Raw genomic sequence first — 15339 nt, forward strand, 5'->3', positions numbered from 1 at the left:
TACAAGAAAATAATCCTAATTCCGTAATATTACGAGAAAAAGTTCTCAATACTAAATGTAAAACGATTTAAGATAATAAAGTTGGAATTTTACAGAAATAAAGTCGCAATATCATAAGAGTGCAGTTCTTTTTAGTGAATGAAGTCCTAATAGCACAGAAAAATAAGTATAGCTATAGTTAATTGTTTCACACAAATGCCAAAAATGCAACATGGTCCAAAAATAACTTCGACCGGCCCTTGAGCGGAGTTGAGTGAGGAATATTCTCACGTGGCTCCCCACTGATGCGAGGGAGACGAGTGTGGGCTCATCGAGGTTACAGTGCACTGTCAGTGCAAATATTTGGACTGAAAAAGAAGTAGCACGTAGTAGTGAAGCTGGGCTAAATAGTGGCTTGGCGCGCCGGCACCGAAGCGGTCGCGGTGGTGGACAGCACGGCCAGTTTTTATGGCCGTCGCGTTCACGCTCATTAAAGCACAAAGAACAAAACTGTTTGCTCATAGCACGCCACTTAAGTGGATTTTAATGCCAACGTGCCAGCCCATAATATTTACTACAAATGGAAGAGACATGTCGACACCATTCATTCTTGGCCTATACATTTTGTACAGAGAACAACCCCAGTCCTGGCTAACCCTAACCCACTTGAGTGCATTCTAATGCCAACCTGCCAACCCATAATATTTACTACAAATGGAACAGACAGGAATTCATTTATACTTGGCGCTGTTTGACGGTATACTGTATATTTTGTACTGCGAGCAACCCTAACAAACCCTTGCCACATTTTAAGCATGGCTACCCTGACAGTCACATAAAACCTACCCAATCCCCAACCCTACAATGAACCCCTAACCCTAACCTAACTCCTAACCCTACCCTAACCACAATCAAAAACACAAGCATTACTCCTAACCCTAGCATCTAACCAGTGATTAGAATTAAATAAAAATGTAACAATCTAATATTTTTTGAAATATATGTATTTTTCTATGAGCTGGATAAATATTACATCGTGAAAAATGACAAGCGTTTTTTTCGTTCATCCGTGTTGTCTGGTTTGTGACGTGTTTCCGGTCTGGGACGAAACTAATCTTTAGCCATGGACTCTCGTTAAAAGCTCCTCTTCAATACAAGAGATAGGAGCATTTGGGGACCGCTATTCCAGCACCCAGCTCTGAATGGGCTCTATGCACGCGGGACTTCCACGTTCGGTGTTCACTGGCATGTGAAGTTCTGGTCGGGAGGCAAACAGACGCATAGTGACAACAATGGCAGAGTCAAGCTCGTCAAAGTTCACTCGCTGTCTGCTGGAATTACTGAAAAAAAAAAGTGCCATGAACAACACAACTCTGTGACAACATCTGAGTGCATCGAATAGGAGCGATGGTGGCAGAGTCATTTCAGAGTGGAAATATTAAGAGATTTTGATGGCGTTGTACAGAGAAAACAGCATGAAGAAGAAAATGGAGGATTTGGTCATTCATGCGGTGTCCTAGTGTCCCCAGTTCTGGGACACAAGACAGTTGATTTAGAGTGACATAAAAAAGAAACTGCCTTATTTTAGCTGCTCTTCTTCTCCCGCTTCCTCCTTTTCAGAAGTAAAATCTTCAGTTGAAACAGTGATAAATACTGTGGCCTCCTGTACATCCAAACTCGCGGGAAAAGGCACCAGGTTACTTCCCGTTCATTTGCTTCACAACCCTGACATGAACCTCTGACTTAGCCCTAACCCTAACTGAAGACCAAATTTGAAGATTGTCATCAGCCAACGATAAAGACCTACAGTGCATCTAATTGACTTTTAACATGGCCAAGTCAACTGGAAATGACCAAAACAAAAGTCGATTGAGCTACAACCCTTCAGAATATAAACGAAAAAACAAAAGCCTCTACATGAGATCTCTTTCAAATGTGGCCTTTTGGAGCCACATGCTCCACCAGGAAGTGTCGGACTCCCACCCCCTCCAAAAAAAAACAAAAAACAATGGTGGTTTCTTTGCAAACAATGACATCCATTATTCACTCCCAGAACAATGCATTGTGTTTCAGAGCTATTCGCCTAAATACGACAAGGGTTTAATCCTGTAACATCTATCCATCATCCGTCCATTTTCTCTGTCGCTTATCCTCATTAGGGTGCCAGGTGATCTGGAGCCTCTCCCAGCCGACACTGGGAAGAGGCGGGGCACACCCTGGACTCGTCGCCAGCCAATCACAGGCCACATATAGACAAGCAACCATTCATACTCAACTTCATACCTAAGGACAATTTAGAGTCATTAATGAAGAATACATTTCCAGTTTTCTAGTACGCTTTTCATAACTTTTTTTTTTTTGCTTTCTAGCAGAAGCCTGAAGGTTTTGTGGTAACACTGACTGACTTTTAGCTCAAAAGGAAGTGCATTCCATATTTTGGGGTAATGGGCAGTAAGAGTCAATTAGTTTTTCATCTCATGTGAGGACTATGTGGCCCTTGAGCACAAAAGCTTGCCCACCCCATGTAAAGCTGGAATGTTTCTGAGGTTTCAAGGCTATATTTCAGCGTCGTCTAATAAAAGTGCTTGGTAGTCAGGGCCCAAAGGAGAAAAAGCCAGCATGGCCCGTACGCTGCTGACCGTGAGGCTTTGGGTTCAACAAGGATGGCACCTCGTTCTTGTTTATGGGACAACACCACAACAGCAGATCAATGGAAGTCCCACCTGCATACTATACACCCCCTCCTTTCTAAACAACTTTTATTACTGTATGACACACCCAAAATACACTGCTGACTTAGCACAACTCCAAACTGGCAAATCTGCATAGAACTATTGTCATGTCGCTTTATCTTAATTTCCATTGACTTGATAGAACGCTCAGCCAGAGCCAGTGCTGACCAGGTTTTTGCGAACAAAGGAATTTCATTTGGATCTGATTGGTGTCATGTGATTGAGTCCAACTGTGATGCTTGACAAGAAGAAAGAGCATGAGTGAAGAAATAGACTCGGCTATGTTAGCTTCTTGCTAAGTCGATGCAAATCGATTTTTTTATTCCTAGGTTTCTATTTCCTGTTTTTATCTTCCTTCTTGTTGACTTGACAGATCTTTCAGCCAGCGCCAGTAATCACCACCTTTTTGCGAACAAAGGATTTTGATTCGGATCTAACTGGTGTTGCACAATTGAGTCCATCTGTTGACATTTGACAAGACGAAAGCGTAAATAGTAGCTTTGTTACCTTGTCGCTTCAATCACCATAAGGTTTTTATTTTGGTAGGTTTCTCTTAGAGGTACAGGTAACCCAAGGTGCGGTCCATTTTCGGAACATTTTGTTCAGATAGATAACTTTTTTCTCCCTCTAATGTATCTTTATTTTACTTGTCATCAAAAACTGCTTTTTGTAGTGTACTGACTAATACAACGTATTTCACGTTAACTGTTATTTTAGCGCAACCCTTTCAAATGGTAAACTGCCAATTATTCCTTGACTAACTGTAGACATAACAATACGGAAGTATAAAACATTATTACCAAATTAAAACATATGAAAGTGTAAACAAAAAACACTTCTTGTATAACAGTTGGATTAAGCGTGGGGTGCAGCGCTTGATCCAAATGTTACACTTGTATAGTCTATAAATGTTGGGAATTAAAACGTCGCTGAAATGTGTATGTTGGTCGAGCGTTTTCATGAAGCAAGATTTGATTTGGATCTGACTGGTGTTTTGTAATAGAGTCCATCCATTTGTGATGTTTGACAATAAGAAAGAGCCCTGAGTGAAGACATAGACTAGCCGAGATTAGCTTGTCGTGCGCATTTGTGATTAAGGTCAAGCAAGACCAAATATGATTGAGCTCCATGGGAAAATTTTCTTTTGAAATTCACCGCGGCTATTTGTACAGATCGATGAGCAATAAAAGCCACCGCGAAGGAGGCAAAGGAGTAAGTCAGGGTGTCGGAAAGTAAGATTTGCACCACGCCACAGAAGCTTTGTGCGACTACTTCCTCTTCTTTCTCTCATTTGGAGAGCTGAATGAAGCCCAAGCGCTGGCCCTGGCAGGGAGGTTTGTTTAATGCACTGGATTTCTGAGCGAAGGCAACGGTGAGGGCCCGTCGCCCGCGGCAACCGGCAGCGGGACCAGGCCCTGGGCCATCGGGAACGATACTGGCAAAAAGCCACCGAACACAGAGTGCATGGTAATGATGCAGGCAACACTGTAAATATTGTGCTTGTTTAATAGACAATGGAAAAAAATCATTAAATTTTCTATGATGGATGTTGTCGTTTTCAATTATAACGTTCAGATTCATAAAACGTTATTTAGCCTTGAGGGGCAAATAAAGTTTAAGAACGACCTGACAAATGTTTTAAAATTATAAAACATACAAGTGAACAAGGCGGCACAGTGGCCGACTCGTTAGAACGTCAGCCTCACAGTTCTGAGGACCAGGGTTCAATCCCCGGTCCCGCCTGTGTGGAGTTTGCATGTTCTCCCCGTGCCTGCGTGGGTTTTCTCCGGGCACTTCGGCTTCCTCCCACATCCCAAAAACATGCATAAATTGGAGACTCTAAATTACCCGTAGGTGTGCATGTGAGTGCGAATGGTTGTCTGTTTGTATGTGCCCTGCGATTGGCTGGCAACCAGTTCAGGGTGTACCCCGCCTCCTGCCCGATGACAGCTGGGATAGGCTCCAGCACGCCCGCGACCCTAGTGAGGATAAGTGGCTCAGAAAATGGATGGATGGACAAGTGAACAAAGTGTAATTTTCTTATTGTCTCTTTAACATCAGTTTAACCACTTTTAAATCTTAATCTCTGAATATGATTAGAATATTTATGTCACTTTATTGTAAAAAAAAATTTTTTTTTTAAAAACACAGACCTTCATCTTCTTTATTTTATTACATTTTTATTTTATTTTTATTTTATTTGGCATTTTATGGTTTTATTAGATTTTATTATTGAACTTCATATGTACCTGTTAGAATGCAAGAATATTCATGCATTTAATTTTATTTATTTTTATTAATCTAAATGTGCATTTGAAAATATATGAAAGGTGTCATTTTACATCTTTTACCATACATATTTTTTATTTATTATTCATTCATTTCCCATACCTCTTATCCTCACAAGGCTCGTGGGCGTGCTGGAGCCTATCCCAGCTGACTCTAGGCGAGAGGCGGGGTACACACTGGAGTGGTTGCAGACCAATCACAGGGCACATATAAACAAATATATAAACATGCAAACCACACAGGTGAGGCCGGATTTAAACCCGGGTCCTCAGAACTGTGAGGCAGATTTGCTAACCAGTCGCACACATCCCGCTTTATTTATTATTATTATTATTATTATTATTATCATTATCATTGAGGTAGTAGTAGTAATAGTAGTAGCAGTTCTAATTTAAATATTTCATATTTTATTAATTTGTTTTAACATACTTTATATATTTAAATAATTATTGTATTATTCATTAATTATTTATTTATTTTTTAAACTTTTTTTTGCTTATAACATTTTTACCAAATTCTCATTTTCTTTTGCAGTTTTTTACATCTCCCTTAAGACGAGCTGAATGTCCTTTTAACTGTTTTGTATTGCTCTCTTGGCATGTTTCACTGCCAACTTACACTTTATTATACTGCACTTTGAAATGCAATTTTTAAAATAATTTAATTCTTCTCATTTAACGTGATTGTCATATTTTTAGCTGAATTTTATTGCTGTGGTAGCACAACTCTGTGTTTTTTCACCCTTTACTGTAAAGCACCTTTTATAGCAATTAGCTGAACCTGAACTGTATCTTCTTCCCAGCTACAAGACATGCTCTCATTATCCCCATTGGGCATATTTTATAAAAGAACATCAAATTTTAAGTTTAAATTCCAAGCAAAGGTCAGAGCTGCGCTGTTTATCTTTAACTTCCAGATTCTGTGACACATCGTTCCAATATTCTGCGGGTGGAAATTCCAGTTAATCAAGGGTCTGATGAGATAAAATAGGCCTCTGAAGCTGCTCTGCCAAGGTTCATCACGTCAGAAATGTCACGCTGTCTCTTTTTTTTTCCCCCTTTTATCAGTCAAACTTTAGATCTACTCTGAGCTCAGTGGAGATAATTTTTCCAGCAGAGGATCCTCACACATTCACAGGAAGTGTGAGTGGGTTCAAGCTAAGGTGACAGCTGACAAAACTAGTGAGAATCCAGCATGGAACGTGTGGTGAGAACCATCTGTGCGACCATACGTGTCAACTCTTTTTTAACTTAATTTTCTTGGTTATTTTCCATACAACCAAAACTAAAGTATACTGTATGTGCGTTGTCTTTACACTAAACTCTTAATGCTAATTGCATATTTGGTAGCTCATGTGAGGCTTCAAAATGGACATGCTAGCTTCCCTGAAGATGGTCAGATTTGTCTCAAATCTTAATAGTGATGAAAAACGTGTTTTTTTTTTTAAATGCAAAAAAGTCATAAAAACTTGTATGTTGCCGCCTCTGAGAAATGTGCAATATGGGCCATGCTCTCCCGTTTGTGCCTGTTTTTTTTTTTTTTTAACGCGCCTCGTTTGCATGCCCTCAAGGTGTGCTGATTCTCCCGCAATGACTTCTGTCACACCCCCATGCATACCCGGCTCGTTTGCACGTAACAGCTTGAGACACGTGATTCATTGAAGTCTGAGGGAGGCTACAGTACCCGGAACGTAGAGTTTTCCTTAGACATGCCATTGAAATTCACCTGAAACCATTCATTAATTTTCCGTACCGCTTATCCTCACTAGGGTCGCGGACGTGCTGGAGCCTATCCCAGCTGACTCTGGGTGAGAGGCCGGGTACACCCTGATCTGGTCGCCAGCCAATTGCAGGGCTCATATAAACAAACAACCATTCTCACTCACATTCACGCCTTTGGCCAATTTAGCGTCTTCAATTAATCTACCATGCATGTTTTTGGGATCTGGGAGGAAACCGGAGTACCCGGAGAAAACCCATGCAGGCACGGGGAGAACATGCAAATTCCACACAGGCGAGGCCCGATTTGAAGCCGTGTCCTCAGAAATGAGAGGCGGATGTGCTGACCAGTCGGTCACCGTCCCTCCTCTGAAAAACATGTCACACTCCAAATGTGAAATCAACCTCCATAGGGGATACGGAAGCTAATCATCGCCGCATTGCTGATAACATGCCTACCCCTCCATTCATAAGCAATCCCGTGCTCATAACTAAATGCATCGGTGCCTGTGATATTAGTGGGTCAGTAAACGAGCGGGAGGAGCTCATGTGGTTAACCGGTTGAGTGCATCAGTAGGAGTGCGCACCACAGGCTCACCTCAACGCATGGCACTCACCGCCCTCCCAGGACAAGATGAGGATGTCGCAAATAATTACTGTACTGTATATTTAATAAAACATAATCCAATCACAAACACAAAACATAATAAAATTGTGAACATCCCTTGAAATGGCGATTGACAATCCTTTGACGTACTTGTGCTGCTGTTTGGTATTTGTGTGGCCATCCTCTTGTCATACAGATTTACTTATCTATTAAACAACCTTTAAATGAATGTTAGTTATAAAAAACAGAGACAGAAGAGGAAAAAGGAAAAAACTGTGACAGTGGCAGTTTGAATACGTTTGATAGCTTTCCGGGAGTCTCGTTCACGTAGTATGGCGTATATTGTAACTGCCTCCAAACTTCAAGTGCAATATGATGTTTCACCTTCACGGGGCGCTCTACTTACTACAGCATCCAGAGTACAAAGAAAGAAAGGTACTTATAAATAGACAGAAGATTGCGCGCACATCCTGATTTGACAGAGAACGCACACATTCCAGGGTTGCTCCACCCAGAGTGCGTAGCTGGCACGAGGATGCCTAAAGTAAATGGCATATTTAAGTGGGGAGGAGAATCTGTGCAGCCAGAGAAGCTCCGCACCTTTTCTGACTTAAGCACGTGAGAATATGCCCCTATGTGTGGCCGCACATATCGCACTCACCAGGTGCAGCCACTGTATACAGTGGATGAGTTCCATAATTAGTACCGTGACTGCATTTGTGAGCCAATATTTTGGCAAACTGAAGCAGTTTTTCTTATTGAAATGTATGGAAATTAAGAATTATTCCGTGCACTTTTTTTATTTTATGTTATAATAGGTGTTAGAAAGTCGAACGTAAGATATAGCTCTTTTTTGGCCAAGTCTAGTGAGTTTATATTTTTGTGCAGATACAGATAAAGGTGTCGATCAATTGATTATTTTTAGAGTTTCACCACAACAAGTTCAAAGTTATTTTAATAAAGATGACATTTTGATTTCAGTGGCTGTATTGGATGCCACTAAATATTCCAGGTGTACCTAATGAAGTGGCATGCTAGTGTATTTAAATGGAAAAAGATGTGCCATCTGTTAGTCCTGCAGCTTAGCTTAGTTTAGTTTAATCATTGGAGAGTATTGTTTTGAGTCACTGATGGTGTAGTGGTACACTTGCCTGACTGGTGCGAAGTGATAGTGTGAATGTGAGTGCGAATGCTTGTCCTTGTCTATATGTGCCCTGCGACTGACTGGCGACCAGTTCAGGGTGTCGTCCGTCCGTCTTTCGCCTGAAGTCAGCTGGGATAGGCTCCAGTGCCCCGTGACCCTAACCAGGACAAGTGGTGTTGTAAATGGATGGATGGAGTATTGTTTTGGAAGTTGTATTCCCAGTAAGTGCTGCTGAATTAGTCCAAAAGATCTTTTGAGCACATCAAGCAAAATATCTTTTGGACACACACACACACACACACATACATATATATATATATATATATATATATATATATATGTATTGTATATAGATAGATATATATCCGACCGGATTTCAAATCCTGGCCCCGCCTGTGTGGAATTTGCATGTTCTCCCCGTGCCTGCGTGGGTTTCCCCTGGGTTTTCAATCCGGTTTTCTCCCACATCCCAAAAACATGCGTGGTAGGTTGATTGAAGACTCTAAATTGCCCATAGGTGTGAATGTGTGTGTGAATGCTTGTTTGTTTGTTTGTATGTGCCTTGCGATTGGCTGCTGACCAGTTCAGGGTGTACCCCGCCTCTCGCCCAAAGATAGCTGGGATAGGCTCCACCACGCCCACGACCCTTGTGAGGATAAAGCGGTACAGAAAATGGATGGATATATATATATATATATATATATATATATATATATATATATATCCATCCATCCATTTTCTGAGCCGCTTCTCACTAGGGTCGCGGGCGTGCTGGAGCCTATCCCAGCTGTCATCGGGCAGGAGGCGGGGTACACCCTGAACTGGTTGCCAGCCAATCGCAGGGCGGATACAAACAAACAACCATTCGCACTCACATTCACACCTACGGGCAATTCAGAGTCTCCAATTCATGCATGTTTTTGGGATGTGGGAGGAAACCGGAGTGCCCGGAGAAAACCCACGCAGGCACGGGGAGAACATGCAAACTCCACACAGGCGGGGGCGGGGATTGAACCCGGGACCTCAGAACTGTGAGGCTGATATATATATATATATATATATATATATATATATATATATACGTGAGGGGAAGTAAAAATAAACGACATACCATTTGGTCGTGTGTGTGGATGTGGCTGTGTTTACAATAATACTAATCACATCAAAATTGTGTTCAATGTGAGTCAGCACACGCCACAATTTAAAATTAAGATGTTCTAAGTCTTTTTCTGACATTGTTTTGCTTTTGAGCAGAAGCCTGAAGGTTTGGTGTCAACTCAGCATGTTGTTTTGAATTGTTCATAATTCCCTCCACCTTGATTAAGGTGGTTCTAGCTAAAGAAAAAATATAGAGCCCAAGCACACAGTGACTTTCCAGATACCAACCCAAGATTCTTTTCAATCATTGTTTGTAAGATGTCCATTGGTGTTTTGAAATATAAGATATTGTTATTATAAGGATTGTAGAGAGTGTGTTTCGCAATGTTTTGTGGATTCGCGAGGTAAACACATGGCAGCCCACATTTTAAACGAGGAGGGCGGGTGAATAAAAGGCGGGTTGAACGTACCTTCCACTTCCTCCTGGTCGCAGATGTGCTTGACGAGGGACGCACCGCGGTCCAGCACGGCCTCGTCCTCCATCCTGTAGTAGTAAAAGAGGAAGAAAGACTGCTCACACCTCTCCTCCAGCGACAGCGTGGAGCCATAGCGTCTGGGCTCGTTCGCAAGCAGCAGGTTGGGACTGGGACTGGGGGTCAGTCGGGTGCTGCTGGTGGCGCTCATGTCGCCCACCCCCACCCACCAACGCCCCCAAGTCAGGGGGCCTAAAAAACCCAAAGGTGAAGAATGTGTGCCGCCCGAGTACGAGCCAGTGCGCCACGGGTTGTGTAGTGGAGTTAATCTGGTGGGTGGGAGGTGAAGGCAAGGACAGGAAGTGTCTGCTAATTGGGTTAGCTCACACCTTAATGTAAACAAACAGCAGACATTTCAACTCATCACAATAACTGTACTACATTATTACAGTGAACCCCCGGGATACGTTCCAGATCCACATGCGATTGGTGAAAATCCATCAAATAGAGAGACCGTATTAAAAAAAATAATAATTTCCCCCTCCCACATTTTCCAAACACATTGTAAAAGTATTTGAATGTATTTATGTGTTTTTACGGGGAAAAGTTACAATATTATTTGCCGGGCAATAGAGACAAACCACCATTCCCACTCATATTCTCACCTATGGACAATTTTGAGTCTTAAATGAACCTAACATGTATGTTTTTGGAATACAACATACTGTACATTCAGCGCACTAGTAGAACGACTGGCACACACTAGTAGAACCTACCATTATGCAATTTAACCTTACGAGTAAAGTACTTTGCTGCACTAGTAACACTATTAGGCATATGTCATGCACTAGTAGCACCAAAATGCCCACTAGTAGTTTTGCTTCACTCGTAACATGCGTAAACGTCACACAGTAGTGGAAGAAAACATTACTCGTAAGACACAGTCATTGTCCTTGTGCGCCCGAGACGTTCCGCTAGAGCGCTGAATTGTCTTACTAATGAAAACAAAGGGCATACTAGTGCATGGAACTTACAGACCCCGTGAAGTGATTTCAGGGATTTGCCTCTAAATACATTAGACATGTTTGAAGATAACTGCGGAAAACGTGCAAGACTGACAACTATGTAGTACTGAATACTGGAGATATAGGGGACATTGAACTTTATTTTCAACATTTCAGTTTTACTGATTTTTCTGTGTCATGGCTAAAACGGCACCCAGTCGTCCAATATGAGTCGCCCTGCCTCCCTTATATGAGAACGTGAGCGCATTTGCTCGCAAAAGCATTTATCACGCGCAATTTCAAATTACTTCGTTATAAATATTAATAGGCCCATTGGTACCACTTCAGCCTGAAGTGAGCTACCTTGCTATGCTTACACCTCAAAAATTAATCTTCCCTGGATGCCATAATTTACAGAATAGCTCGGTGTTGTTATTTAAATTCCCATACGAGAAGGTAACGCCGTAGACGAGTCCGCCGCCCGTCTGCTGGCCGAGAGGAGCCAGCTGGTGGATACCACCTCTTGTCACGCCGTGAAAAGCCCCATAATGACCCAGCGGGATATATTCCAGCTTCCGCAAGCTTTAAGCAGATGTATTTTCGAGGCTCCAACATGTAGGGATGTGTAGGCATAGGAAAGATGCTAGATGAAGTGGCATCCATTTTTCAGCAGGGATTAGTTTCACACATTCAGCTTACATGTCCGCAGCATTTGAAAGCAGAGAGAACAGTTTGATTTTTCACTTTGAAGCTTCCTTTTGTGTCCTTTTTTTTTTTTTTTTTTTAACCATGCAAATTTGGCAGGGTTGTTAACAGCACTCTTCTCTGATGTGTCAAATTCAGAAATGTATCTTCACTTTACATAGACTTTAAGTTGGATAGCAAGGATATCGACAAGATGCTCAAACGGCTTTTGATACGACACAAAAATAACTTTTCTTTCACGCACACCATCTTGAAAATGGAGATTTTCAAGATTAAATAGGCAAGACTTGTCACATCATGCAATTCAAGTCTAAGTCAAGTTGAGTCTCACACAGTTTTAGCCAAGCAAGTCTCAAGTCCTAAAATTGTCCACTTAAGTCCGACTGCAGTCAAGTCATGTGACCCCCACTTCTGGTAAAAAAAATAAAATGAAATAAAAGAAAAAAATCATCAAAACAGAGCAGTCGCTTACTTGTAAAACACACACACATACTATAAAGCGTCTCCATATGGTCGGTAATGCCCACATTCCTCCTCCTCTTCCTCTTCCTCGCCCCTCCTCCAAAGCACAAACAAGTGGGGCATCACGTCTGTCTACTCATCCGCCCTTACTGGATTACGCCGGCTTTGCTTAAATGACAACGGAGGCGTAATACCCACGACGGCAAACACGCCACTTGGTTAATTAATGGCGAAATGAAAAAAAGGGTGTGAGTCAGCGGGATTAATGCTCATCAATGCCCATTCTGCGACAATATTTAACACACATCAGTAGAGGCCCACAGGAAATTAATAAAAATAAATGATTGTGCCGGACCAGGACTGTGGGTCTTCATGTTTGACTTGTTTTAAATATCCTTTGTAGATATTCAACAGGATATTTACCATGAGTCAAACATGAAGACTTACTTATAAGTCAATAATTCTCAAGATGGATGTCCTGTAGGTCTTAATGTGGATGTTACATGCAGTATGTTCTTAAGGCAGATGTCTTAACATGGTTGTTGGATGTGTCCCCATGGTGGATATCCTATGGGTCTTAAAGTAGTTGTCTTAAGACTATTGCGAAAAGTCACTGATGGTGTAGTGGTGCACTCGCCTGACTGTGGTGCAGGCAGTGTGGGTTCAGTTCCCACTCAGTGACGGTGTGAATGTGAGTGCGAATGGTTGTCCGTGTCTATATGTGCCCTGCGACTGACTGGCGACCAGTTCAGGGTGTAGTCCGCCTTTTGCCCGAGGTCAGCTGGGATAGGCTCCAGCGTCCCGCGACCCTAACCAGGATGAGCGGTGTTGAAAATGGATGGATATTGCGAAAGAAATTACAGTTGGCCAGAATGGCGGCTCTTCACTGCACACCAAGCGATTGAGCACCGCGCATCAACCGACACGCTGCAACAGAAAAACTAGAAGCTCCATGTACAGTATACTGTGCGGTATTATTTTTTTAATTGTCAAGGCAAAAGTGGTTGGGCACAAAGAAGAGAAAACAGAGAATAATAAAGGAGAGAGTGTGGATGTTTCGAGAGGCTGTTAGCAACGATCGATTACCTCATTCACTGACTGCACTCGTCCATTTTGGCAACAGAGACTCTCCACGCTTTGCTTTCTAGCCACAGGTACATACCGTACATACATAAGATGCCTGGTCTCAGCATAGTGGATGTCCCATAAATCTACTTATAGTGGATATCAGCTCCTAATCTACATATAGTGGATGTCTTGGTTTCACCCTCACTAAACATTCCAGCTCTAGTGGCATCGCTCTACTCCTAATCTACACATAGTGGATTTCCCAAGTGCAGTCATAGTGGCCAGCCCAAGTTGTCGTTACCATCATTGCCATCTGTTGATCAAATTGGGGTACAAAAGCATCCACCTGTGCTCAAACTGAACTCATTGAGTCCACACAGGCAATAAAAAATTAAGATGTTCTATTATAATGCATTTTTACATAATTCTCTACTGGAAGCGGATTAGGCTAGTTTCAATGTTAATATGCTCCTGAAACAATAAGGTGGATGGGCCTCTTTTTTCCCCCAATTCCACTATAATCTTTTCATTACATAGAGGTACAATCGCTTTACATGACCTCAACAAACATTAAAAAAAAACAATTATTCTTTCCACCTTTGCTGTGGGCCAATTGAAACCTCTGATAAGATGTGACGTACCGTCACATGAGTCTGACATCCCTTTAGGAATAAAATATTTTTTTAAATCATTTTTCAAAAATATAATCATATTGTATATGATTATATGATTATAATCAAAATAAAAATCATATTGCTATATGAATAATGTACTTGAATAATGCGTATTTTTGCGAGAATCTAGATAGGCTCCAGCACACCCGCGACCCTTGTGAGGATAAGCGGTACATAAAATGGATGGATGGATATAGTCCTATTTTTTAAGAACAACAGGCATAATATTCCCGAAATAAAGATGGATATTTTGAAATACACTTTTGTATTTTAACAACTTTCTTCCCTTGTTAAACCTTTAATTTAATATCATGAAATTACCCCTTCATCTTAAATCTGTTTATTAAAAATATGACTATTTCCATAAATGTATGACTTTTCACACCGACAAAGTACATCTTGTTCTTGTACAGATTACGGTTTCTTGGGGGAGGAAAAAACAACTTTATTCTCACAACACTACAACTTTTTTCTTTAAGAAATATGAAATTGTTATCATAACATGATTTATTTTTTAAAAAATGGACAACCTTTTCATCCTTATGTCATCTAGGGGTGCACATGGTACTTATGTTTAATAGTGTTATGAGTATTAGTATTATGAGAGGTTCCGTGGAAATATTTCTCCCTGCTAAGGGGTCCCTGAACCACAAAATTCTTAGAACACCCGCTTTAGTCCACATAGAAAAAACATTAGATGCATTATTATAATGTATTTGTACATACAGTGGGAAATTGACTTATGAGTGCCCCAATTTATGAGTTTTTTTTTATTATTATGAGCATTTTTGTGCTTTGTGTTTCCAGCCGTCAACGTTACGAGCAAGCTTGAGTTAAGTGAAAAAAAGACACCCTCGTATGTGGGCAACGGCAGCCGCAGTCGCCGAACACACAAACACACAAATACAAAATAAGAACATTCGCAAAGAGCTGCTGTAGGCCACAACTCACGCCTGGAAGCTCACACAGAGACTAACTAACTACAGCTCCTGACATCACTCACTAGGCCCTTAAAGGCACACATCCAACACACAAATACAAGAGTACCTACAGTAATTACACTTCATTAACACCAGGTTATTTCTTTAAATTCTCTGGAACGGATAAATGGGTTTCCAATTCATTTAGAAAGGAGAAATTGATTTGAGGTACAAGTAAATTGAGTTATGAGCTTGGTCACAGAGCGAATTATAATTTTAAGTCAAGGTACTACTGTACATGGCGGATATAAGCAGATCATGTTCGTTTTGCTTTCGATACGCTATTAAAACAATAATGGTGGATGGGATCTTTTTCCCCCCAAGATTCCGCTGTAATCTCTTTACGTGATCACATACAATCTCATTATGTCCTCTACAAGCTCTCTGGCATGATGTCAAAAAAAAA

The 15339-nt window shown here is 41.3% G+C and overlaps 1 protein-coding gene across 5 annotated transcripts in view; it reads right to left on the reverse strand.

Annotated features, from left to right (window-relative positions):
• Positions 1 to 15339, reverse strand: part of slc4a4a (solute carrier family 4 member 4a) — an 82705-nt gene that overhangs the window by 55952 nt on the left and 11414 nt on the right. For all 5 annotated transcript variants that reach the window (XM_061672346.1, XM_061672341.1, XM_061672344.1 and 2 more), the window contains exon 4: positions 10038 to 10111. In XM_061672346.1, the coding sequence (XP_061528330.1) occupies positions 10038 to 10111 (74 nt within the window). The remainder of the gene's footprint in view (positions 1 to 10037; positions 10112 to 15339) is intronic.

This window comes from Phycodurus eques, chromosome 3 (assembly GCF_024500275.1).
Source record: "Phycodurus eques isolate BA_2022a chromosome 3, UOR_Pequ_1.1, whole genome shotgun sequence".
Classification (NCBI taxonomy): Eukaryota; Metazoa; Chordata; class Actinopteri; order Syngnathiformes; family Syngnathidae; genus Phycodurus; species Phycodurus eques.